Below are 26,721 nucleotides of genomic sequence, written 5' to 3'. Positions count from 1 at the left end.
TGGCCAGGTCTACCAGTCACTTGCCCAAAAGAAAGTTGGCAGGTAGACCTGACTGCCTTCACTCCAGTGCTTGCAAAGGTAAGTAAAGTGTGCTGTCGAGTTGCTGTCAACTCCTGGTGACCACAGAGCCCTGTGGTTGTTTTTGGAAGCTGGGTCTAATGGTCAGCTTTCCTTTGGACAATAGACTGGTAGACCTGGCTACTGGCAGACTCCTTCCCCAGCTGGTGACTGGTCTCTAGTGGGTGGGACCCGCACTCTGATACCAGTCACACACCCTGATACCAACATGTTGGGGATGTGACCAGCATCAGGGACATAGCCAGTGGCATCTTGACATCACCTTGGGTGGCACCAGTGCTCAGACCAGGCCTGATGCAGGTAATTGTGCAATTTTCACGCGCAATGGTGTCTATGATTGTCAGTGGTCTCTTAATTCAGACATAATGGGAAACCGCAGTTAGCACAAACTGTGGTTTGCAAACCAGCATCAGACCATGGTTTCAGACTCTAATCTCCTGGGTGCTTTCCAGATTAGACTCTGCAATGGGATCACGTCGGATCTCAGAAGTGTGCTTCCACACTTCCAAGTTGTGGCACAGCAGTCCCTATGCGGACAGCAAGGTGCCATTTAGTAGTGTGCATGGTTCAGTTCAGGGCCATTGGAGAGACCTCTGGACCGCTTCGGAATTCCGGCAGTTCGGAAGAACGGGGGGAGTGTCACTTTAAGGGTGGTGGTGGTAGTACTCCCCACCCCCGCCGCTCTTCCCCCTCCAGCGCTGGAGCTTTTAAGAATGTTCTTGGGGCAGCAGAGTTCCTCCCTGCTGCCCCTGCCCCCGTCGTTGTCCCTGTAAGCGTTTACTGATGAAGAGCTGGCGGCGCGCATGCGCCCTTCGTGGCACACGCGCTCATCTCAGCTGCTGGCGCGCATGCACCAGCGCCGGAGGGGGAAGAGTGGCGGGGGAGGGGGAAGTACTACCCCCCCTTAAAGTGACACTCCCCCCAGTGCCAGACCACGCTTCTGTGATTCCATGCACATCCCTAGTGCCGTTCACATAGCCAATGCCTTGTCCTGAATTTAATTGCTGCGATATAGAGCTAGGATGTAATATATGCAGCGTAAGGAAATTGCTGGTTTTTCGGGTTGTTAGTTGCTGCAAGACTGCTCCCTCTGCTGTTTACGTTTTCAATGTGACATGCCCAAACGGAGGCATTTTGCTGCTGTTGAGCAGCTAGTCTGGAAAGTGCCCTGGCACCAAACAAACCCGGGTTCTTGGAAAAACTCCATTTCAGACATTACACATAACTATGGTTTAGCAATTTAGTGTTACGTCTGAACCCAGCTGTAATCACACCACCAGACAGCTCATAGGCCATTCAGGATGCAGAGCCAGGTGAAAGTTTGCCAGTTAGGTACATTCAGACATCCCAATGGGATGCCCTGTATAAAAGGTGTGGGTTGTCATTTCTTCATTCTGAGTGCTATGAAAGAGGACCTTCGTGGGTGGCTTCCCTCCAACCAAACAGCTCAGCGAGAAGTGGAAGTGTGGGGCGGGGGCGGTGGGGGCAGTTCCTGGACAGAGCTGTGCATGAGCAACAACAGTCTGCAGCAAATCTATCACAAAGCTGTCTGTCTGTGTGTCTGGTCACGAGCCATAACATCAGGGCCGTCACTAGAGAGCCCTGGCAGGGTGCGCGGCCCAGGGCAAATCAGCCAGTGCGGGGTCTCCTTCCAGTTAATTCTAGAGGGAGTTTGCCATGCCCTAAGGACAGCCCTGCATAACCTCTTGAGACAGCAGCGGCTGGCAAGCTGTTTACGGGAGGGAGGGATGTGGCTCTTCTGGCATCATCAGGCGCTGCATAGAAGCTCCATGGCCACTGGGAGCTTTGCACGGAGTGACCTGCTGCACTTGCCTGTGGCTGCAATTCTAGATAAAGGTGCTGGCGTCTGCCATGCAACCGCTTCCTCTTTCTTATCAGACACATCCTGTGTGAGTTCCTGCTCTGGGGCTGTAGGCATTCATGGCCCTGAAAACAATTTGGCTTGTCAAACCCTTGCCTTGCGTTGGAACCTGGGCTGCTTACTTTGGCTCTGTGTGGTCATAGAACACGCTTCTTCAGGGCCAGCCCTGGAGTTGGTGCTGCCCCGGGGTGCAATAGGACTTTTGCGCCTGCCTGCCTGCCTGCCCGCCCGCCCGCCCCCAGCATTCAGTTAAAATTATATTCTGGAGCATAGTTACATTTTAACTATGCTACGTTCATTTTAACTGAATGTGAGGGGCACCCAAGTCATACCTGGTGGCTAATGCTGGCTGGGGCAGGGAGCGCGGTGAGGAAGGAAATAATTCATTCATTCATTCATTCATTCATTTATTTGGTTTCCCAAAATGGCTCAGGGTAGAATAGAAATTATACCTCTGGAAATATGTTAAAGCACCCCTGCGGCCGCATGCCACCACTGGCATAGCCAGCATTGGGGGGGGGGGGTAATCCTGTGTTCAACCCCCACACACACACCCTGGCACAGGGGCCTCCAATCCACCCCACCCACAGCAGTGAGCCCAGCAATGGCAGTTGCCAAGCACGCACTGCCCCACTCGCCTTTTGCCCCCTCCGTTGCCTGCCTGTCTCCACCTACCCTCCACCTACCCTCACCCTGTCCACCTCCTCTTTCCCTCACCACCGCCTCCTCTGCCCACGCAAGGCTTGGAGGTGCATGGGCAGAGGAAGCCCTTGGACGCGCCTCCAAGCGCCCCATGGTGGGCAGAGGAAGAAGCGAGGGAAAGGGGAGAGGAGGCAGACAAAGGCAAGAGGCCCTTTCCCTCTCCTCAGCCTCCTCTGCCCACGCGGGGCCGCCAAGTGTCACGTGGGCAGGGGAAGTGGAGGGGCGAATAAGAGAAGTCGGACAGGGGAGGAGGCTCTTTGCCTCCATGCAGGAAGAGGAGGTGGAGGAGGAGGAGAGGGAAAGGGCCTCTTGCCTGTCTCCGCCTCCTCTCCTCTTTCCCTCTCCTCTTCCTGTGCCCATCAGGGGGCACTTGGAAGTGCTTCCAAGCATATCCTTTGCCCGTGCACTTCATAGCCTTGCATGGGCAGAGGAGGAGAGAGAAAGAGGAGAGAAGGCGGGCAGGGTGGAGGAGGAGGAGGAGGAGGAGGCAGGCAGCGGGTGGAGGTGCAGGCTGGCAGCAGAGGCAATAGCAGCAGGAGCAACTGGGTGGCGGGAGGGGAGAGGTGAGGAGGCCCCGGAGGCAGAACAGTGCATGTTCTTCAGACACGCCTGCACAGTTATAGCTCCTCCGTCCTTGCCTGCCACTGCCCAGGTCAGTGTGGGCCTGGGCAGCAATATAGGGCAGCGGCGGTGATCCTACAGATTTTAAAAGGTATCATCTCCTTTCTCACCCACCACTGCCCCAGGCTGCATGCAGAAGGCAGGTATTTATAGAAGGCGTGGCAGTACCCGCCCTGCACCCTAATGAATTGGCACCCTAGGCGACTGCCTAGGTTTGCCTCCTAGACAGGCCAGCCCTGGCTTATTGAACAGAGTTTATGTGCAGCTCCTTGGCAGAGCTCTAAACACAGGATTGCAGCAGGGCTTCTCCTAATCCCAAGGATTTATTGATGACCCTTGCATCTGGCAAGGGAGCTCAGGATGGAATAACAATGCCATCCAATGTTACATACCAAAACCATCCAATGAGGATCCAAGGAGCTCAGGATGGCATACATGGTTCTTCCATGCTGTTTTATCACAACAGCCCCGTGAGGTGGGCTATGCTTCGAGAGGGTATCTAGGCAAGGTCACCCATTGAGCTGAGCAGGGATTTGAACCAGATTCTCCCTTGTCCTGGTCCTCTAACCACTATACCACACTGCTGCCTGGACTATACATTGTTAATTCACTGTGCCTGCATATATCGCTTTTACCACTTTTCCTCCCCATTCTGCATATTTCAACAATCACCTACAACAGATTGAGGCTTGACTGGTTTTCAGCCAGGTGCTGTAGGGGTGCCCTTCACAGCAACTTGATTTGCAGTCATTAGCAGTTGATTAGCTGTTTGTCTCTTTGCTGGGAAAGGTTTCAGCGAGGCAAAGGATGAGTTGAGGTGACCCTGTACCACTGTCATGGTTCCTTCATATGCAATATTTGTACCACTCCTTATGGGATCAGGTTGTAGCTCAGTGGTACTGGATCTGCTCTGCATGAAGAAGGTCCCAGGTTCAATCCCTGGCAGCGTCTTCAGGTAGGGCTGGGAAAGACCCCTGCCTGAAACCTTGGAGAGCTGCTGCCAGTCAGTGTAGACAATCCTGAGCTAGATGGACCAAGGGTCTGACCTAGAAGAGCCCTATTCACATGTTACTCAGTGAATGTACAATCTGTATACAGTGTCTGCATGTACGGATCTGTACACGTCTACAATCCTTCATATATATTCAGTGCATGTACAGTAGTAAATTTTCTGTCTATACCATGCAATTGAGGGGGTCTGTACCCAGGTTAACTTTTAAAGTAAACAAATGTGCAACAGTGAAGGAATGAGGCCGACCTCCTCTTCTTGTACATAAGATTTCTGTATTCCAATTGTTTTGCTTACTCCCTATGTTAAAAAGCTATGCAGGGAGTCAAAGGTTCTTAGCTCCTGTTCTACAGTTTGGTTTTGGAGGGAGAAGAAAGGGTTTGGCTTGATTGTATATGTTATAAAATAATGGAGGGAACTTGAGTAGTTTTGATTGGTTTGTTGGGGGGAATTGGAGGGGGAAAGGTGAATATAAGGAGGCTGCCTTCAGCAGTTTTAATGTGCAAGTTGGAGAGCTGAAGGGAGTTCAAGTGAAGGAGTGCAAGGAAGGCAAGTTGTTTTCAGAGATAATCAGAGCTGGTGCTGGAAAAAGAGCTGAGAAATCACTGGGAGACTGGTGACTCTCTGGAAGACTCGCACTCAAAGCAGCTGAAAGAACAGTCTGGGATTGAACCTCCAGGACTGGGAAGGAGGAGCAGGACCTGAGGCTGAGCCAGAGACAAGCCAGGCTTGCTGCAGAAGCTGACTAGGGGTGACTACAAGAGGACTCTTGGTACAGACTCTGAGTGAGGCCCCAGTACTGGTGCAAGATAGATTGGACATGGTTTGCTTATACTTTATTTCTTCCTTGTGCTCATAGGGTTGCTGTTTTGCACAAGAACCATTGATTAGAATGGAACTATTTTAAAGTCCTGTAATGTTTTCTCCTTTCGAAGTTAAAAATGTGTAGCTGCTGCCTGTTTCCCCATCCCACACTTAGAAGCCTGTCCACCCTACCTAACGCTGAATGAGGCAGAGGTTTGGAAGGCTGTTTTAATAGACACAGCCAGAAAAAATGCACAAGTCTACTTGGTGACAGCGGTGGAGCTTAAGATCATGGGGCTGGTCAAGACATGTGGTGGCAGTGCAATGGGGTTCCTGACAGGGGGCATAATTGCCCCCCGCCCTCCTTACTGGTCAGCCACCCTTCTTGTGGACATGTGGTGTCAGCCTGGTGAGATCCGTGAGTGACAGCAGCCAGTCACCCAAAAACATGACATGAAAGCAGACACCTGTACACATGTGTTGCATGATCTCCACAGACAAGCAGATTCAAACCCTCTGTTTGAGTCTGCAATCCCAGCACCCAGACAATCCTGGCAGCCACGGTCTCCATTTTTAAAACTGGGAGCTGGGTCCTCCAGGGAGCAAAAGAGCTATCCCATCAGGCATTGTGCTATCAGGAGACCAGGAACCTTCATTACATCTTCAGCTTTCCCCTGATTGGCCATGAAGGAGCAGGAGGCAGCACCAGCCCTACTGAAGTCATTGCAAGCAAAGGATCATAGAGTGTGCTTTGCAGAGTGGCACATTCACAGATGCCAGTCTTTGTAGCCACAGCGCTTTATTACAAACATGGCTACTGCTTCCTGAGACCTGCTACCAAAGGCAAATGCACCCAGATGACCAAAACATTGTGGTAGGAGCATTCGCTTTTCATTCTTCCTGGGTTAAGAACAGGGTAGAGGATTGAGATTTGAGCGAGCTGAGTTGGAGGGATTCCCATAGATTTACACAACCATGAACCACTGGGTTCATTCTGCCTCCTACCCTCTTTTTCATGATCATGTGAATCGACTCAGTGTCTGAATAGGGCTTCAGTGACTGACCCAAAATTACATCATGAGCTTTGGGGGTTGAGTGGAAATTTGAACCCCCGATCAAGTCCAGCACTTGAATCATGACACCACATTGACTCTCATATTTAGGGTGTGAACTGGAAAGTCCCAGGTTAAAATCTCAACTTTAGCACACCTGTCTGCAATTTGAAGATTGCCTAAAGCCCATATGGCGTATTCATGGCTGCGATTTTAACCTGGGGTTTACTTGCATTTATACAATGCTTATGATAGTTCATGGTGCTTCATGTTCATGTTCATATACATGAACAACCACCACCCTACAAGGTCAAATTAATCTCAAATTGCATGAATTTGAGCTCCAACCTCAGCTCTCCAAACTGCAATTTGAGGATAAAATTGGCCCACTTTGCAGGGCTGTTGTAAACCTTGCTATAATGATATACATGAAGCGCCATGAACAATCAAAAGCATCATATAAATGCAAAGTATTATTCTCTATTCTAAACTCCCCAGACGATGAAGTGCTGCCACGCTGCAATTCCCCCTTCCTTTGAGATTCTTTCCTTTTTCCCTGCAGCATCTGATCCAAGACGCTGCGACAGGCCAAGATGTCTAAAGCTGACGCTCTGCAGAGGAGGAAATCTAGCGGAAAATCCAAGAAGCCTTTGCCGACCAGCAATGCAAAGAAAATGACTCCCGAGCAAATGGCGCGCTTCTTGACGTTTGCCGACCCCAGCGACCCCAAGGTGAAATCCATGTTGGCAGATGTGATCATGGCCAGGAGGGCTGTCAGTGAGGAGGAAAAGGAAACGGAGCAGAAGAAACTTGTTGGGGTCCTCAAGTCCGCCGAGGCTCGGAACCGCCTTCGAAATGCAAGACTCCAGTATCAGAATCTGAGAGTAAGTTAGTCCGTGTCCCTGAGCAGCTGATCCATCTGCCTTGAGGGTTCTAGATCAGGCCTGCACAACATAGGGCCTGGGGGCTGGATTTGGCCTGCAGGGACTATTTTACTCGCCCCCAGGTATGCTGCAGCAACACAGGAGCTGGAAACTGTCTGCTAGCACCATCCTGTGCATGCTTTCTCAGTAATATGCTCCATGGTGTACCCAGTGAGGTTTACTCCCATGTAAGCATGCCTGGCATTGCAGCCTGAAAGCAGCAACAATTTAGGGAGTCCCCCAGGGATCTGTACTGGGACCGGTGCTTTTTAATTGATTCATAAATGATCTAGAAGCAGGGGTAAGCAGCGAGGTGGCCAAATTTGCAGATGATACCAAACTCTTCCGGGTAGTGAAATCCAAAACGGATTGTGAGCAGCTCCAAAAGGATCTCTCCAAACTGGGGGAGTGGGCGACAAAATGGCAAATGCGGTTCAATGTCAGCAAGTGTAAAGTGATGCACATTGGGAGGAAAAACCCCAACTTAAAGTATATGCTGATGGGATCTGAGCTGTCGGTGACGGACCAGGAAAGGGATCTTGGGGTTGTGGTGGACAGCTCGTTGAATGTGTCTATTCTATGTGTGGCAGCTGTGAAAAAGGCAAAGTTCCATGCTAGGGATCATTAGGAAGGGGATTGAAAATAAAACGGCTAACATTGTGATGCCCTTATACAAAACTATGGTGCAACCACACTTGGAGTACTGCGTACAATTCTGGTCACCACATCTTAAGGGGGACATTGTTGAACTGAAGAAGGTACAGAAGAGGGCAACCAAGATGATCAGGGGCCTAGAGCACCTTTCTTACGAGGCAAGACTACAACACCTGGGGCTTTTTAGTTTAGAAAAAAGACAACTGCGGGGAGACATGATAGAGGTCTATAAAATCATGCATGGCGTGGAGAAAGTGGAGAGAGAGAGAGATTCTTTTCCCTCTCACACAACACTAGAACCAGGGGTCACTCCATGAAATTGATTGCCAGGAGGTCTAGGACCAACAAACGGAAGTACGTTTTCACACAACGCGTGATCCACTTGTGGAACTCTCTGCCACAGGATGTGGTGACGGCCAACAACCTGGATGGCTTTAAGAGGGGTTTGGATGACTTCATGGAGGAGAGGTCTATCAATGGCTACTAGTCAGAGGGCTGTGGGCCACCTCCAGCCTCAAGGGTGTGCCTCTGAGTACCAGTTGCAGGGGAGCAATGGCAGGAGAGAGGGCATGTCCTCAACTCCTGCCTGTGGCTTCCAGCAGCATCTGGTGGGCCACTGTGCGAAACAGGATGCTGGACTAGATGGGCCTTGGGCCTGATCCAGCAGGGCTGTTCTTATGTTCTTATGAGAGGAGAGGAGTTGGCATTTATTTTGGGCTGGCTTGCACTCCAGGGGCCCCACTGATTGAGCATGGACAGGCTCTATTTTCTGGCCACTATTCTTGGGTCCATTGACAGGGGGAATAAATCCACAAGTAACTATAATTTCAATGTAATAATGTGCTAAAAATTGACCTTGCCCCCTGGAAGACAAGTTGTGGATGGTTCCGGCCCACTAGGGCATTTGAGTTGTGCAGCCCTGTTCTAGATCCATCATGGTGTGTGGATCTCAGAAGGGCTGTTCACATGATCATCACGTGCAGATAGAGCCGGCTTTAGGATAAATAGCCCTCTGGGTGCCTTTGCCGCCCGCTCCGTGCTTAGTTTACCAGTGTTGCTTGTACAGGGTTGCAAAACGAAGTAGTGCAACAGGCCCTACTGCTGTTCTCATGTTTCCCTGGTAAAGCCCATAAAAAGGGCCAGGCGGGGCCAGCCTAGGCAGACCGAAGCAGTCATCTGCTGCAGCAATTCTTAGGGGTGCAGAGCAGACGGAGGAGCTGCCATCCCCGCCATTAATAATTGCCCTCTGCATGGAGAGTGGGGCATGGCGGGGCCCCCCACATGACCCGCAAAGATGGCCCCGGGGGCACGTGCCCCCCTGCCCCCCCATCGTTACGCCTCTGACTAGAACCAGGGGTCATTCATGAAACTGAAGGCCGGGAAATTTAGGACTGACAAAAAAAAGTACTTCGTCACACAGTGCATAATTAATGTATGGAATTCTCTGCCATGGGATGTGGTGATGGCTACTAGCTGGAAAGGCTTTATTATTCATTCATTCATTCATTTAACTTATATACCGCCAAACCTAAACTTTTTTCTAAGCCCTTTAAAAGGGGCTTAGACAAAGTTGTAGAGGACAGGTCTATCAGTGGCTACTAGTCCGGTGGCTATAGGCCACCTCTAGCCTCAGAGACAAGATGCCACTAAAGACACGTAAACTTCAACAATTCACAAAAGATCAGCCTTTTGCCCTATGGAGAGGAGAACTAGTCTTGTAGTTGAGCATGACTTCTCTCCATAGTTAAGCAGGATCTGCCCTGGTTGCATATGAATGGGAGACTTGATGTGTGAGCACTGCAAGTTCTTCCCTCAGGGGATGAAGCCGCTCTGGGAAGAGCAGAAGGTTTCAAGTTCCCTCCCTGGCTTCTCCAAGATAGGGCTGAGAGAGATTCCTGCCTGAAACCTTGGAGAAGCCGCTGCCAGTCTGTGAAGACAATACTGAGCTAGATAGACTAATGGTCTGACTCAGTATATGGCAGTTTCCTATGTTCCTAATTCTTTTGAGATAATTCTGGAAGTTTCCTTGCCCCCATTGGGCACTACCACCCACCACACTCCGCTCTGGGTCATCCCTTTCCCCTTGATTTGAAGTGATACATTTGCTGGAATCCCCATTATTCCCTATGGGAAAATTCTTAAAGATGTGCAAACTTTAAAAATTCACAAAAAATCAGCCCTTCGCCTAATTCCTTTGAAATTTGGGTGGTAGTTTCCACCCATTGGACACTACCACCGCCACCCATTCTTTTCGCCCTGGGACCCTTTTAAAATATCCAAATTGATTTGGATTCGGATTCGGAAAATTCAGCTACAAAACAAAACAGGGCTGATTCGGATTCAGAAAATTTGGGTACAAAACAAAATGGGGTGTTTTGATTCGCATACAAATTGAAACAAAAAAAATCCAAAATGCACACCCCTAGTTTTGACTCCTGGCACCCACAGAACCCTGTGGTTTTCTTTGGTAGAATACAGGAGCGGTTTACCATTGCCTCCTTCCACGTAGTATGAAATGTTGCCTTTCAGCATCTTCATATATCACTGCTGCCCGATATAGGTGTTTCCATTCTAACCCGCAACCTTTTGCTCCCTAAGCAAGTTACTTCCCTGCTGTGCCATTAGGTGTGGCTTGTATTCCTTGTAAATCTAGGAGTAGGCAGTTGTGTGGGGTGTGTGTGTGTGTGTGTGTGTGTGTGTGTGTGTGTGTGTGTGTGTAGGATCATGATTATGGAAGTTGGCTGAGTGCCAGGATAGGACAGGTGTCTTGTGTGTGTGCTGCAGTAGTATTTAGGAACATAGGAAGCTGCCATATACTGAGTCAGACCATTGGTCTATCTAGCTCAATATTGTCTACCCAGTCTGGCAGCGGCTTCTCCAAGGTTGCAGGCAGGAGTCTCTTGCAGCCCTATCTTGGAGATGCTGCCATGGAGGGAACTTGGAACCTAGATGCTCTTCCCAGAGTGGCTCCATCTCCTGAGGGGAATATCTTCCAGTGGTCACACTTCTAGTCTCCCATTCTAATGCAAACCAGGGTGGACCCTGCTTAGCTAAGGGTGCGGCGGAGGGGGGTGCGGCACAATTTCAGTGCTTGCCCTGGGTGCCGTTTTCCCTAGTTACGCCTCTGGTTCTAGTGTTGTGTGTGAGAGAGCAAGATTTCTCTCTGTCCACCCTCTCCACTCTGTGCATAATTTTATACACCTCTATCATGTCTCCCCATAGTTGCCCCTTTTCCAAACTAAAAAACCCCAGACAGTGACACTGTAGCCCTGCCTAATAAGTAAGGTGCTTCAGGCCCCTGATCATCTTGGTCACCCTCTTCTGCACCTTTTCCAGTTCTACAATGTCCTTTTTGAGAAGTGGTGACCAGAACTTGAAACATCTTTCCCACACCATGGATTATGTTTCCAGGAAATCAGGAGGGCACTGAAGCTCAGAGAATGACAGCTATAGCAAGTCACAGTATTAATCTTTTCGCCAGTGCTCCTGGAAGGAAAGAAAAAAGAAAAGAAATAGTGGGGCTGTTCTCATGATTATTATTAGGGTACACGTAGCTCCCCACCCTAGTTCAGCAGCTGGGTGTGCTCCCAATATTTGATCTGTGAGCTTGCTTTTCTGTCAAGCCCCAGCTGGGTAGGAGAGTTTTTCCTCCTACCCAGGAGAGGAGAGCTGGTCTTGTGGTAGCATGCATGACTTGTTCCCTTAGCTTAGCAGGGTTTGCCCTGGCTGTATTTGAATGGGAGACTAGAAGTGTGAGCACTGCAAGATATTTGCCTCAGGGGATGGAGCTGCTCTGGGAAGAGCAGAAGGCTCCAAGTTCCCTCCCTGGCTTCTCCAAGATAGGGCTGAGAGAGACTCCTGCCTACAACCTTGGAGAAGCTGCTGCCGGTCTGTGAAGACAATACTGAGCTAGATAGACCAGTGATCTGACTCAGTATATGGTGGCTTCCTCTGTTCCTATGTTCCTCCTACCTCGTTTCAAAGCTGGGGACAGAATCTGGGTAGGGTGCGTTCCCCCTAACCAGCTGGAGTTTGACAGATGAGCTAGCTTCCCGCCTCTGATCTTGCTTTGATCTAACACAGGGGTTCCCAACCTGCAGTACTCCAGATTTTGCTGAAAAGCTCCTATCATCTCCAGCCACAAGGCATCATAGCTGGGTATGATGGGAGTTGTAGTCCAGCAACATCTGGTGTACCACACGTTGGGAGCCCCTGATCTAACACACAAGCAAATAGCAGGAGCGTGCGCTGTTCCCAGATTTGGGTGGGAGGCTTCTCCTACCCTAGTTCCGACCATGCGGACTTCTCTAGTGGTTTTCCAGGAACTGGAAGTAGAAAATATGGACTGTCCCTGCTAAATAGGGGGCAGTTGGCGCTTCTACTGTATGCCCTTTGTTAAAACCACTATAAATAAACCACTGTATGCCCTTTGTTAAAACCACAATAAATAAAGTGCTGGGGGGGGCTGGGGTGTGTGTGAAGCCTACTGTGTACAGAATGTCTTCTCTGCTATTACTTGGTGGCAAAAGAAAGATGGGGGCCCTCATTTCCCAAAGGCCAGAGGTCCTCAAATGTAGGTTCCCCCCCCCCCCGGGACTTTTACACAGAGCAGGCTTTACCGTGAGTTTACTGGGAGGCTTTACTGAGAAGTTGTCCCAAAAAACTGGACGCAAATAGTGGATTTCTTTACCCCAGATATAAATCGGGCTACACTCTAACGGGCAGTGAAAAACCCAGATTGTGTGTGAACTGCTCCCCGATAACACGCAGGGACTTTGGGGTAAATCTGGCCAATATGTGAGTGCACCTCTCCATTCTGGAGGAGATGTGAGTTAAAGGGCTTTAAAAGCCCCGTGTGAAAAACTTCCTGATGCTATTGGACTATAGTTCCCATAATTCATTGCAGCAGGGAGTGATGGAATTTGTAGTCCAGTGGCATCTAGGGGCCCAAGTTTAAGAACCCCAGCCACTGGCTAAAGCAACCAGCTGTGGCTGAGAGCAATTTTAGCACTTTCACCTCCTCCTTGCCAGGCCTGTGTGTAGCAACCCACAACCACTATCAGCCACAGGCCTTTGGCTGCTGCCTCTAGCCCTTTCCTCTCCAACCTCGGGTGGCATCCACTTTCTTCTGAGAACCGCAAAGAGTTTGTTCCGTGGAAGGACCATTCATGGAAATGTGGCTGCCGCTAGCAGGCGGGTGTGGCTGGAAGGCCCTGAAATTCCTGGTTCACATACAAGTGGAGGTTACCCTCTTGTTGGCATGTTGAGAGAAGAGCTGGTCTTGTGGTCGCAAGCATGACTTGTCCCCTTAGCTAAGCAGGGTCAACCCTGGTTGCATATGAATGGGAGACTTGATGTGTGAGCACTGTAAGATTCAAGGGATTGCTGGTCAGTGACCGAAATAAATGTATCTATCTATTCCCTCAGGGGATGGAGCCGGTCTGGGAAGAGCAGAAGGTTCCAAGTTCCCTCCCTGGCTTCTCCAAGATAGGGCTGAGAGAGAGATTCCTGCCTGCAACCTTGGAGAAGCCACTGCCAGTCTGTGAAGACAATACTGAGCTAGATAGACCAATGGTCTGGCTCCGTATATGGCAGCTCCTATGTTCCTATGACTCTGATTGCAAGCAGTCAGAAAACTCCTTCCAGAACTGCCGAGAACCTGCCAACCCGCTCCCGTCTGTTGTCTGTCATAACATTTGGAGTTTACAAACAGCGAGATGAGCTGCTCTGCATAATCCCCGTGAGAAAGCCAATTCTGGGGAAAGTTACTTATTTTAGACCAGACCGCCTCAAGGGCAGTATTTTCTTTCTCAAATCCCAAACAACATGATATCATAACTTGGCTCGTCCCACTGGAACTTTGGAGCTCGGCTATTTACAATTCTTGCCATGAATATGCTATAGTTAGTAACTGTGGACGAGGCTTTTGCTGACGCTACCACACAACCCCCGCCTGCCTCCCACAAACTTGGGACGGTTCTGGCCAGCAAGACAAAATATCTCCAGAGGACCTTTGGTTTGCAATAAACAAGGCCTGCCTTTTGCAGGCTTCCCAAGGCTTGGCAAGAACAGCTTCATCTGTACAAAGACGCAGATTCCAAGCAAAACAAACGGCTTTTCAGGGATTGTGACCTTGTTAACACTTGGCTTTAGGCTAACTCTGCCACCGACTGGCAGCAACTCTTCCTATCCCTGCCTGGAGATGGCAGGATTTGAACCTGGGATTTTCTACGTGCAAAGTAGATGCCCCTCTACAGAGCTAGGGCAACCCATTCCTCCTGAACTTAGCTTAGTTGGGATCAAGCCATCACACAGGGGTAAGATACCTGCTTTGCATGCAGAAGGTCCCAGGCTCCATCCCAGACATCTCCAGGTAGGGTTAAGAAGGAGCCCGTGTCTGCAACCCTGGAGAGCTGCTGCCAGTCAGAGTAGGCAATCCTGAGCTAGGTGCATTAATGGTTGACTCAGTATGAGGCAGCTGTCTACGTTTGCTTGTTGTGCTAGCAGCTGTAATATCAGCATTAAGGGTTGCCGTGCTCCTTGTGGTCATTTGGCACTGCCCTCCCCACTTTGGCTACTCCAGAGTGAGGGTTCCAACACTGCCCTCACTCTGATTTGGCTTCCTTAATGTGTGAAATCAGCCACTCAGACTTGGCTGTGTTTTTGACAAGTAGCAAAGATATGGCAAACAAGAAGAGCGGGGAAGAGGTCATGGAACTTCCACCCCCGCCACAAAATCCACCTGCACTGAAAATGTGGGCTCAGCTTACATTTCTGCTGGCTGCCTGCCTTTCTCAATTTCATCTGCATACTAGAAGTGAAACAGCTTTGTTCCCAAAAGTTGCCTTTGGAATTCCCTAAGTTTTGGTAGTGAATATTTTTATGGCTGCTTCCCTCATAAACACAAAGTAATCTTTGGTTGATTTAACTGGGATTTTATTCAGCAACAAACCCACATTCTCCTTCTCCTTCCCCTCCCTCCCTCTCTCCAAGATCCCCACTGGGACAAACGTCCAAACAACAGAACACAAAAGATCACTAGACAGAATACAACAAATACCCTCCATATATTCACCAAGCGTTTGATGTTAGGATATGATATCCAATGCTATTTGCAGAAGAGGGCAACCAGGATGATCAGGGGCCTAGAGCAACCTCCTTATAAGACAAGGCTACAGCATCTGGGGAAAGAGGCGACTATGGGGAGACATGCTCAAGGCATATACAATTATGCATGGTCAGAGGCGTAACTATAGGGGGCAGGGGGGGCACGTGCCCCGGGCACCATCTTTTCTGGTCACGTGGGGGGCGCCGCCATGACAAAAAATATTTTTTTAATTTTTTTTTAATTTTAAGTTAATACAAATGTTTCCTGCTCAGTGCAGCAGCGCTGCAGCAGTCAAGGGAGTGCGTTGGCGCCCCCTCCCCCACGAGAGGTCCCTTCCACGCTGCCCGCGCCCCCCCCCCATTGCTTTGCTGGCACCTGGCGGCCAGTCAGTGGCCTGGCTTGGCGGCGGCGGGCGCTTGTGAGGAAAAACCTACGTATAATGTAGTATGTTGGGGGGGCGGGGGGGCCGGGGGCGCCATTTCAGTGCTTGCCCCGGACGCTGTTTTCCCTAGTTACGCCTCTGTGCATGGTGTAGAAAGAGTAGACAGAGAGAATTTTTTTCTCCCTCTCTCACAATGCTAGAACCAGGGGTCATCCCATGAAACTGAAGGCTGAAGGACCGACAAAAGGAAGTACTTTTTCACACTGCGCGTAATTAATCTATGGGATTCTCTGCCAAGGGATGTGGTGATGGCCAGTGGCCACCAGCTTGGATGGCTTTAAAAGGGGTTTAGACAAATGGAGGACAGGTCTATCAATGGTGACTGCTATAGGTCACCTCCAGCCTCAGAGGCAAGATGCCTCTAAATACAAGTTGCAAGGGAGCAACAGCAGGAGAGAGGGCATGCCCTCACGTCTTGCCTGTGGGCTTCTCAGAGGCATCTGGTGGGCCACTGTATGAAACAGGATGCTGGACTGAACGGCCTTGGGCATGATCCAGTAGGGCTGTTCTTCTTATATTTGACAGTTGATCTTTGACAGTGTGAGAACAGTTAACATGCAATAGTATCTCAAAGCATTTTACAGCTGACATGCAGTGGCATTTTAAGCTGGGCATAAAGGGTGGCATCTGTATTTGATATATAAACAGCTTATGAGATTCTACATTTGGCAGCAGAGGTGCTCTTACCCCTGGACTCTGGGGCCAAAGTCCAGGACCTCCACAACCCCTGGGGACTCTGGGTGGTATGGTCACCACACCGTGCCATCGGCCTGCGCTGTGCTGGGTGCCTGAGTGAGACTGTGACCTGCACCAGGTGCTTTAGAGACAAAAGCGGGTCTGGGGAGCATCTGTGGGATGGGAATATGTTAAGTTGCATGTTGAAATGTTTCTGCTAGTGCATTTTTGCATCAATATACCTGTTTTGTATTCTTACATTCCTGTGAGTTCAGTTGCTGTCTGTGCCCTCAAAAACCTGTGTGTGTGTCATGGGGTGTGTATGTGTGAGTGCAGCGGGATGATGTTTAACTTGCAGCCGTGGAGGGTGGGGCTCCAAAGGCCCTTCGGTCCAGGCTCCAAAATTACCTAAGTGCACCTCTGCAGCTGCTAAAATGAAAACAAAAGAGATGTTCACTTGAATTTCAGACTCTAAGTTGACACTGGGCCTACCTAGTGAAACAGATGGGCAGTAAGTTCACAACAGACCAAAGGAAGAAGTCCCACACACAACATATAATTAAAGAGTTCATTATCACAAGAAGCCATAACAGCCACTGAGTTAGATGGATTTAAAAAGGGATTAGACAAATTCATGGAGGAGGACAGGTTGATCATTGGCTTTTTGCCATGAAAGCTAAAATGAGGCTTCCACGTACATAAGCAATCTACCTTTGAATACTAGTTGCTGTGGTCAAACAATAGCTGGGATGCCCAGTCTTCATGCTCTGTTTGTCAGCTTCCCAGAAGCATCTGTCTGGAGATTATGGGGAACAAAATACTGGATTAGGTGGTCTTGTGGCCGGATCCAGCAGGACAGTTCTTATTAATGGTCTCCTACATCTGTTTTGTTGTTTCAATCCCAGGCACAAGAGATCAACTTCCTGATTTCCTTCCAGAGGACTGCTAAAGGTGCTGTGAGACTGGAAGTTTTCCTCCCGCCCAGGAAGAATCTTGCTAGGCTAGTGGACTGCATGGATACCGTTCAGGTAATGTAGGTTGTGCACACATTTTCCTGCAAAGCAGTTCCTTCCACGTATCTTCTCTCAGTGTGTCTGGTTCCAAAAGGAGGAGCTGGACGCAAAGGCACGGAAAGGGAAGCAGCCCCAGACGCACTCCTCTCCCAGTGTGAGTGACTGTAAGAACGCACATCATCGGATGGTCAGTGGAGGGCTGTGTCTTATGTCCTGAGAAGCAAGGACTCTTCTGCTGCTTTTATACTAATGACACGGAGATACCCCCTGGCTTAGATGCAGGGGCATCTACGAGCTAGTGTGGTGTAGTGGTTAGAGTGGACTAGGACTGGGGAGACCTGAGTTCAAATTCCCACCCAGCCAAGAAACTCATTGGGTGACTCTGGGCCAGTCACCCATCTCTCAGCCTAACCTACCTCACAGGGTTGTTGTGAGGATGAATATAACCATGTACAATGCTCTGGACTCCTTGGAGGAAGAGTGGGATATAAACATTAATAAATAAAAACAAATCATTATGGAGTGACCCATGGGGCACAGGCCCCCAATGAATTGCTCACAAAGCTCGAAATCCTATCAGCCACTCCCTCTGCCACGACCTCTTCCAGAAAGGGAATGCAGCAGTGGAGGCAAGTGCACGGAGCATGCGAGAAAGCTCCCAGCCTCACCCAACCCTCTGCTGCTTCCATCTTCATCGTTGCTGTATCATAATATTAGAAACCTTTTTAAAACGGACATAATTATTATTGGGTGGGGGGTAGGACTGAGTTTAATAGTCAAAGGGGGACTGTGGCCCAAGCCCTAGATCTTTTAATGTCCCTACTTAGTTGACCTTCGGAAAGGGTTAAATAAGCAGTAGCAGCCTGTGCGGACGAGCTGGAGGGGTGGAAAATGAGCTGCAGCTGCTTCGGTTCTGGCAGCCACTCCTGGGCCCCACCCTGGCTGTAACTGAGCGGTGTGGGCAGAAGAGGGAAATTCCCAATCCTGGGCATTTGCCCAGTTGAGGATTTCCCATCATGGTGGATGGAGCTATGGATGGCTATTAGGTGCAGGGATGAAGTCAGAGAAAAAGCATGGGGAGCAACTCCTCTCTTAGCATTTGGGGGCTCTCATGGCATGAAGAGGAGCAGTTTGTACAAGGTGTGACGGAATGAGGCCTGAACCTCCTCTTTTAGTATGTAAGATTTCTGTACTGCAATTGCTTTGCTTACTCGCTAAGTTAAAAAGCTGTGCAGGAGTCAAAATTTGACAGCTCCTCTTCTGCAGTTTGGTTTTAGAGGGAGAAGAATTGGCTTAATTTTGGAGAGAAGAGAGGTTTGTTTTGATTGGTTTGTTTGGGGGGGAAAGAGAATATAAGGAGGCTGCCTTCAGCAGAGTTTTAGTGTGCAAGTTGGGGAGCTGAAGAGAGTTCAAGTGAAGGAGTTTAAGGAGTGCAAGTTGCTGTCAGAGAAAATCAGAGCTGGTGCTGCAAAGAGAGCTGAAAAATCACTGGGACTCCAGAGAGTGGTGGCGGCTCTCTGGAGGACTGAATCACTCCCAAAGCAGCTGAAGGAGCAGTCTGGGATTGAGCCCCCAGAACTGGGAAGGAAGAGCACGACCTGAGGCTGAGCCAGAGACAAGCCAGGCTTGCTGCAGGGGTGATTACAAGAGGAATCTTGCTAAGGACTCTGAGTGAGGGCCCAGTATTTGTGCAGGATAGGTTGGATGTGTTTTGCTCCTATCTTATTGCTTCCTCATACTCATTTGGTTGCTGTTTCGCACAAGAACAATTGTTTTGAATTGAACTATTTTAAAGTTTTCTGTTTTGAAGTTAAAAATGTGTAGCTGCTGCCTGTTTCCCCATTCCACATTTATTTATTTATTTGCTTATCTATCTATCTATCTATCTATCTATCTATCTATCTATCTAATGTGTACACTGCCCCAAACTTCCATCTCTGGGCAGTTAACAATAACATAAAAACAAGTTAAAAACATACACAAAAACTTAAAGTAATTTAAACAATTTTAAATCAAACACAGATTAAAACCTAATCAATTTAAAAAGCTGAAAAAGCTTGGGTGAAGAGGTAGCTTTTCAAATCCTTTTTAAAAATTGTCAGAGATAGGGAGGATCGTATTTCAGTAGGGAGTGCATTTCACAGTCTCGGGGCAGCAACCGAGAAGGCCCATCCCCTTGTGGCCACCAGACGAGCTGGCAGCAATGGGAGGCGGACCTCTCCAGATGACCTCAGTGGGTGGTGGGGATCATAATGAAGAAGACCCAGGGCCCAAGCCGTTTAGGGCTTTATACATTATAACTAGTACTTTGTATTTTGTCCAGAAGCCTATTGGCAGCCAATGTAGCTCCATCAGTAAAGGAGTAATGTGGTCTCTCCAAGATGACCCAGAGACCAACCTGGCTGCCGCATTCTCTACCAACTGGAGTTTCCGGACTACATACAAAGGCAGCCCCATATAGAGTGCATTGCAGAATTCAAGTCTGGAGGTTACCAGCATATGTACCACTGTTTTGTGGTCGTTCATCTCAAGAAACGGATGCAGCTGGCATATCAGCTGAAGCTGATAGAAAGCCCCTCTGGCCACTGCCTCAGCCTGAGATACCAGAGAGAAGTGTGGGTCCAGAAGTACTCTCAGACAATGTACCTGTTATTTTTGGGGAAGTGTGACCCCATCTAGAACAGGTAGATCAAAACCGTCTCTGGAGTTCTGACCCCACACAATAAGTACCTCTGTCTTATCTGGATTCAATCTGAGTTTATTCTCCCTCATCCAGCCCATTACTGCTTCCAGGCAGGCATTTAGGGAGGTTATGCCATCTCCTGATGATGTTGACATGGAGAAGTAGATCTGGGTGTCATCAGCATACTGATAACATCCCGCACCAAATCCCCTGACGATGAAGACTTTCCACCCTACCTAACTCTGAATGAGACAGAGGTTAGGAAGGCTGTTTTAGTAGACACAGCCTGAAAAAATGCACATGTCTACTTGGTGGCATCAGTAGAGCTTAAGATCACGGGGCTGGTCAAGACCAGTCTGTGACACGTGGTGGGGCCCATGATAACACAGGGCTTTTCCTAAATGAAAATTCAGTACTGCACAATAGTATGTGGGTATAATTTGTACAAACACCTGTTCATTTTCCTTGAATGTGCATGCATCCTTTGTTGCCTAAAGTCACATTCCATGGCATTTAGAAGCCTACACAGGGTGGTGAAGGGGAGGAAATCTTCAGAACTGGGAATTTGAAAGCACTCTTGCAGAAGAGCATTATATTCATTGGTCAAGACTCTGAGGGGAGTAACAGCAGAGACTGCACAAAAGTGTCTTTGGCAGGGCAAGGATAAATGGGTACACTTGACTAGCAGAGTTTAGGCCTTTTCTTGTTAGCAGTCATTTTTTTACACTGCTGAACATCACACAACTTCTTCATGACTTGAATTTCTGAGCTGCAGAGGTTTTTTTAAGAACATCAATGTCTTTATTTCTTTTTCTTTTTCTTTTTTCTTTTTTTTTTTTTGGAGCTGTACTTTTTTTATCTTGATTGCACATTAAAGAAAACCCTGAGCTTATTAGAAAGAGCACCCTGATGGGGCGAGCTGCAGAACCTGAGTGGAAGGCCACCCTAGGTGAATTGTTCTACCCACTGTAGGTTAATTATTTAGAATTGGCCCTGAGAACATGAATCTCTCTAGACTGGTGTAGAAAAGGGTTAAGGAAGTAGTTCATCTTGCTCTTATGGTAAATTAGGCAGAGAGGCATAAAAACAGGCTTGCAGCTAGTGTTGTATTCATATCATGTATTTCATTGTTAACATTTCTGTCCTAGATAGTTTAACTTAACTGGAATTTATGTCTCGGCCAGTTTATATGCTAACGCTAGATTATTTCAGTGATAATCTATCATGTTTTTGAATGTTGTTGATAAGGGCTGACACACAGAGCAAAGATGCATCAGTGGAGAGAGAGAGAGAGAGAGTCTCTCCAACAGAACTTCCCAACTAACTGCAGCAGGGAGGCACAGCCCTCGGGGACATATTTCTGGGTGGCACAGAAGGCTTCCTGGGGAAGGGGAAGGGGTCAGAAATTGCCGCTTCCCCGCTGCACCAGTGCAATTGGGAAGCTCTGATAGGCTGCTCTCTTGCTGCTCTGTATGTCAGCCATTATGGCTATTAATGGAATTGTGGTTTTAACTGAATTGTTGCTATATAGCTTGATATATTGCTATATGGATTTAATGGAAGCTACTATGAGTGCACCCTTGCAGAAAAGTATATATGTTTTCTCTATTATTCATCATAACCCCCTGGGTAGTTTTGAGTATTGTTGCTTGGGCGGTGGACCAATCATCATCACACCTGCTTTCTGGATGCCCAGAGGTATCTGGCCAGCATATAGTTTGGCTCTTGCAACATAATAATAATATAATGAGGTGAGTCTCACGATTAGTGAGACCCACCGGAGGGGGTTCTGTGGGGAGAGCTAAGCCCACTCTCCCTGCAGACAATCAAGGCAGCAGCCTGGACAGCCGGATCAGCCACCCACACAACTGCCGGATCCATCATGGAGCCAGCGGGGGCTGCAGGGATCGGAGGCCACATGGCCCCTGGAAGTTCCAGGATGCTCCGTACAAGCCCACAGGGCATACTGGAGAGGCCCCTGAGCCTGAGAAGCTGTATGCAGCCTCCCGGCCAGGGCTCTCCTCATATGCTGCTGTGGTGCGGAGCTGCGCAGCAGCAATACACGATCAGGAAGCCCAGGAAGCGGAGGAGGACTACTTTGGCGGGCTAGCCACCAGGGAACCACCAGACTCGCCTGCAAGTCTGCTAGTTCTCACGATGACTGGAAAGCGGGCTAAGCTCCCTGCTATCCCATGATCGTGAGAATACCCTCAGTAATTTAATATATCACTGTTCTAAGAATTGCGAATTGTTAGAAAGCATCCTGCAGACCTGAATAGCAGAAGCAACCGTGTTTTGAATACTCTGCTGGAAGCCATTTTCATATGATATTCTGTAGCATTTGCTTCCTTTGCAACTTTTCCATTCCCTGAAATTATCGTCCCACATCCTGGTAAGGAACCTGGGAAGCTGCCTTCTACTGAGTCAGACCCTTGGTCCGTCTAGCTCAGTATTTGTCTACACTGTCTGGCAGAAGCTCTCCAGGGTTTCAGGCAGGAATCTTTCCCAGCCCTACCCTGAGATGCTACCAGGGACTGAACCTGGGACCTCCTGCAAGTAATGCAGTTACTCTACCTCTAAGCTATGGCCCCATCTCCTAAGAAGATCTTAGCAAACAGTGTCCACATGTAGTCACCCATCCAAATGCAAACCAAGTTAAACTCTGCTTAGTGAAGGGGATAATTTGTGCTTGCTACCGCAAGACCAGCTCTCCTGATCTTGGGCTTCTTTTCCTGAACATTTCTGAGCACTGAATTGCCATCCGGAGCCTTCCTTAATTTTTTCCTTTGTTTTTCAGAGGGGTCGAATTGAAGAGATCCTGGAGGATGAAAATGGCGAGATTTTTATCCGAAGGCCTTGAACCCAGCATAGAACCATGCAGCATACAGAGAACAGGATATGATAAGAGGCCCACCAGAGAATGCATCTCTGGAAGGCTGCAATTTAGCAAAGTTAATGCTGTTCAATAAATGTGGATTCTTATCAGTGGCTACATACACACATTGCAGAGCTCCATTTCAGATGTACATCTGATGCTGTGCATGGAGTGTTGTACCTGGAGATAAGAGATATGGGGTCCACTAAGGTGAACCAGTCAGGCAGGTGGTTTTTTTCAGCCTAACCTACCGCACAGGGTTGTTGTGTGAGGACAAACAAGATGCCACTTTAAAGTACTTTCTGTTCCATTGTAAGAGGAGGAGTTCTCAGCCATGACTCTCCAGATGTGTTGGACTACAACTCCCATCATCCCAGACACTGGCCAATGGCTTAGAACAGGGGTTCCCAACCGCGGCTCTCCAGATGTTGTTAGATCAGCTATTGTGGTTGGGAGTTATAGGAGTTGTAGCCCAACAACATCTGGAGAGTCACAGTTCAGAATGCTTGGCTTAGAACATGTTTCTAATATGTTTAAACATGCCAGAAACAGCTGGTACATTCTGCATAGAGGGGAGGATCCCACAGAGGCTCTATTTCAAGCCTTTGCCCCAGGAAATTCAGCAGTGCCTGAGTAAAGAGGTACCAGCACTGCTGCAATGGCCAGCCATACATCCCGAGGGATATTGTCTCCTATGCTTCAAGGCCCTTTGCTACACCAACTAGTGAGTAAATTGATTTGTGAGTCATTCCCACTCCTAGAAACATTTTGCTGGCACATTTACCAAGGAATAGATTGTTTTGTTCTGTCCCTCACTGCTTCTCAAGACAATAAATACCTGTCGGACCGCATTCGCCCGTATGGACCTGCCTGGTCCCTCTGTTCAGCATCTCGGGGCCCTGCTCATGGCCCCACCACTAATGGAGACCCAGCTGGCGGGAACTAGAGACTGGGCCTTTTCGGTTGTGGTCCCTCAACCTTGGAATGCCTTCCTGGAAGAGCTTTGCCATGCTCCCTCCCTCAGCGTTTTAAAGAAACAACTGGAGATGTATCCTTTTGGAGAGGCTTTTAAATATTTTATACTCTGCTTTTATCTGGTAGGTTTCTTAGTGTTTAGTTTTTCATTGATAACTTATAATTTCCCTTTTTAAAAATTTGTTGTTTTGATGGTGGTTTTAGCCTGGTGTTTTAGTTGTTGGTTTTTTAACCTTATTAATTTTTATTCTGTATTGTATTTTATATTGTGTCTGTTTTATTAATGTTGTAAGCCACCCCGAGCAGTCGTGCTCTGAAGGGGCGGGATATACATCCTTTAAATAATATTAATAAATAGGGCAAGAAGTGTTCATTTTGCTGTAGCAAGCTTCGTGCTGTGCAGGCATTCATGTCAGCCCACGGTCTCCCCACCCTCCCCTCCTTTTGAAATCACTCTGCATTTACACTCGAATATCTCAACACCTGTGACCCCGTCCGCCCACCCACGGTCCTGAACAGGATGCGGAATCTGCATGCCTGTGAGAACACAAATTGTGGTAGATCAGCAGCCCTATGGGTAAACCCTGTACGCACATTGTCAACATCCACTCAAGGCTTAGAATGGATGCTGGAGCTCAGCCTTGTCCCCCTTAAACTCCTTGCCTGATTCATAGCAGTTAAAGAAGTTAAATTGAATTCTTAAAGCATGTTAGTGATTGGGAGCCTGAAACCAGGAGCAGCTAGACCCAGATAAACCTGTGTCCCAGAAGGAGGGGAGGGGGCACACCTTGAGGAGGGCCCACAGCCCAGAGTGTATGCTTTGCATTTGGAAGGTCCCAGGTCCAATCCCTGACATCTCTGCAACAGCCCACCTGACAGTGCCCCAAAACTACCCCCCTTTTGGTGCCCCAAAACTGCCCCCCTTTGGGTGCCCCAAAACTACCCCCCTTTTTTTACACCAAAGTGCCCAGAGCAGCTGAGCCGTGGGGGCTTTTAGGATTAGACACACCAGACGCAGGCCAGCAGTTACAAAATCAAAAGGGGGTTTATTTTACCAAAGGGGTAAAGGCCTGGGTCTGAAGAGGAGTGGGAGGAGAGAGTAGTGTCAATGCCATGCATTAAGCCAAAGATAATAAAGAAGCTAACTAGCCTCAGCTAGCAGCTCCTTGTGGACTACTCCAGGAGTCAAGGCAGATTGAGTGCTGACTCTTCCAGTTCCACCAGGGTGCTTTCCAGCTTAGCTGCTCAACAGCAGCAAAATGCTTCCATTCAGGCAAATCGCTTTCAAAACGTAAACAGCAGGGGGAGCAGTCTCGTGGAAACTAATAACCCGAAAAAAACCAGCAACTTCTTTACACTGGATATATGACATCATAGCACTATATCGTAGTGATTAAATTCAAAACAAAGCATTAGAAATATGAGCAGCACCCTGCTGTCAGTGAAGGGACTGCGTGTCACAACACAGGAAGTGTGGAAACACACTTCCGAGATTTGTCATGACCCAATTGCAGGGTGTAATCTGGAAAGCACCCAGGCAGGCCGACTCCAACTCCGACTCCTCCTTTGAATTAGACTTCCCAGGGACACACACGGGCACTCCAGGGTCTGTCCAATCACTGTGAAACTGTGCAAGGCTTCCAAGGCTTTGCCTGCAACATTTTGCTAAACACAAACTAAAGGGGGTTGCAAAACATAGGAGCGAGAGGTCTACACTCCACGAGGGCAAGGACTTTGCTACAATCTCCACCAGAATGTAGCTCAGGTAGTGAGGCTACGAGAGATCTCTGCCACCTTGAGAAATTCTTGGAATAGAGAATGGCTCGGTCCTCACAATTATCCAATGCTTGCTTGCTCACTCACTTGCTCTCTCACTCTCTATATCTGTCTGTCTGTCTGTCTATCTAATTTATTAGATTTTTCTACCACCTTTCATTAAAACAATCTCAAGGCGGTTGACAAAACATGTGAATCAATATAAAACTATTAAACAGTTAAACAGTGCAAATATTAAATTGGGATATAAAAATACAAACTGAATTAAAAGTTTAAAAAACATACACCATTAGACCATAGAATACAGAGCAGCCACAACAAAAAACAGCACTCATATACTGAGTGTTCAGCTTTAATGTGGGTTATCACCATTAGCGTGATTGTGTGGATCCATGCCAAGGTGATTTATGGCCCAAGTTGAATCTGAGAGTCCCACCTTGGCATGGGTTCACACAACCATGCTAATAGAGATAACCCACATTAAAGCTAGATTCAAATGATTGTGTGAACGAGGCCAATGTTAGGCTAGCCCAGGGGTTTTCTAAGAGGTGTGGCCTCTTTTTCTCCCGGTGCATGGGCTTATCTTGGAACTGAACCCAGGATGTCTTGCACCCAAAGCAAGCAAGCATGCCCTAAACTCTGGATAAGCTCAGCAGGAAATGGCAGTGTATGATATGTTGTTCCCCTTTTTCCTTCTAGAAGCGAGTTTCAAGGCTGAGAGAAGTTTTGAACTCAGATCTCCCCAGTCCTAGTGTGAAACTAGTCACCACAACATGGCAGTTGTCTTAGCACATGAGTATATAAAGCAGTATCCTATGAAGGGTGGTCATGCCAGGTTTTACTTGATATGGTAAACAAATATATGAGTTGTGTAGTTTAATACTGAGTTGTAAAAAGGTGAGGGTTTCTCTTACTTTTGGTATTCGGTTATGTACAGTATGTTGGAGTGGGGATTCCAGTCCATGTTGATGATAAAGCTATGAAACCAAAAGATGGCTATTTTCATTAAAAACATAGTGTATATCTATTAGCTATATATTTAATTCTCTAAAGCATACCTGTGGCTAATCCCATACCTGTGGCTAATCTGTATTCTCTGCAATGAGCTCTTTCTTGACCTAAAGAGATTGTAGGAGCTCAAACACCTGTCACGCCTCTCGTTTGTAAAGGTTAGTTTTGCATATGTGAAGATAAGACTCTGTAGACTGACTGTAATCCAATAAAAAGAACAAGGAACCAGCTCAGGCGGTGTGACTTCCATGTTATTTTATATCTGTTTCTCGGATGGCATGGGTACAGAAGTAAAAGGGTCGTCATCTGTGCTGTTGCAACCAGGCTGAACTTGTAAAGGTGCTAGGGGGTAGAATCCGGAGAACGGAGAGCTGAAACAATCACAGATCAGGAAGTGGGCTACAATTAACAACATTAAGAATTAATTGAAGAAAGTAC

At 48.2% G+C, this 26,721-nt stretch overlaps 1 protein-coding gene across 3 annotated transcripts in view; it reads left to right on the top strand.

Annotated features, from left to right (window-relative positions):
* Positions 1 to 26,511, top strand: part of LKAAEAR1 (LKAAEAR motif containing 1) — a 29,982-nt gene extending 3,471 nt beyond the window's left edge. For all 3 annotated transcript variants that reach the window (XM_053250075.1, XM_053250074.1, XM_053250076.1), the window contains 3 exons: positions 6,711 to 7,032; positions 16,856 to 16,978; positions 22,444 to 26,511. In XM_053250075.1, the coding sequence (XP_053106050.1) occupies positions 6,742 to 7,032; positions 16,856 to 16,978; positions 22,444 to 22,506 (477 nt within the window). In that variant the 5' untranslated portion in view covers positions 6,711 to 6,741 and the 3' untranslated portion in view covers positions 22,507 to 26,511. The remainder of the gene's footprint in view (positions 1 to 6,710; positions 7,033 to 16,855; positions 16,979 to 22,443) is intronic.
* The last annotated feature ends 210 nt before the right edge of the window (positions 26,512 to 26,721 follow it).

The sequence above is a fragment of the Hemicordylus capensis genome, chromosome 4 (genome assembly GCF_027244095.1).
Source record: "Hemicordylus capensis ecotype Gifberg chromosome 4, rHemCap1.1.pri, whole genome shotgun sequence".
Taxonomy (NCBI): Eukaryota; Metazoa; Chordata; class Lepidosauria; order Squamata; family Cordylidae; genus Hemicordylus; species Hemicordylus capensis.
The sequence above is the reverse complement of the archived record's forward strand: the minus strand, read 5'-3'. Positions and strand labels throughout refer to the sequence as shown.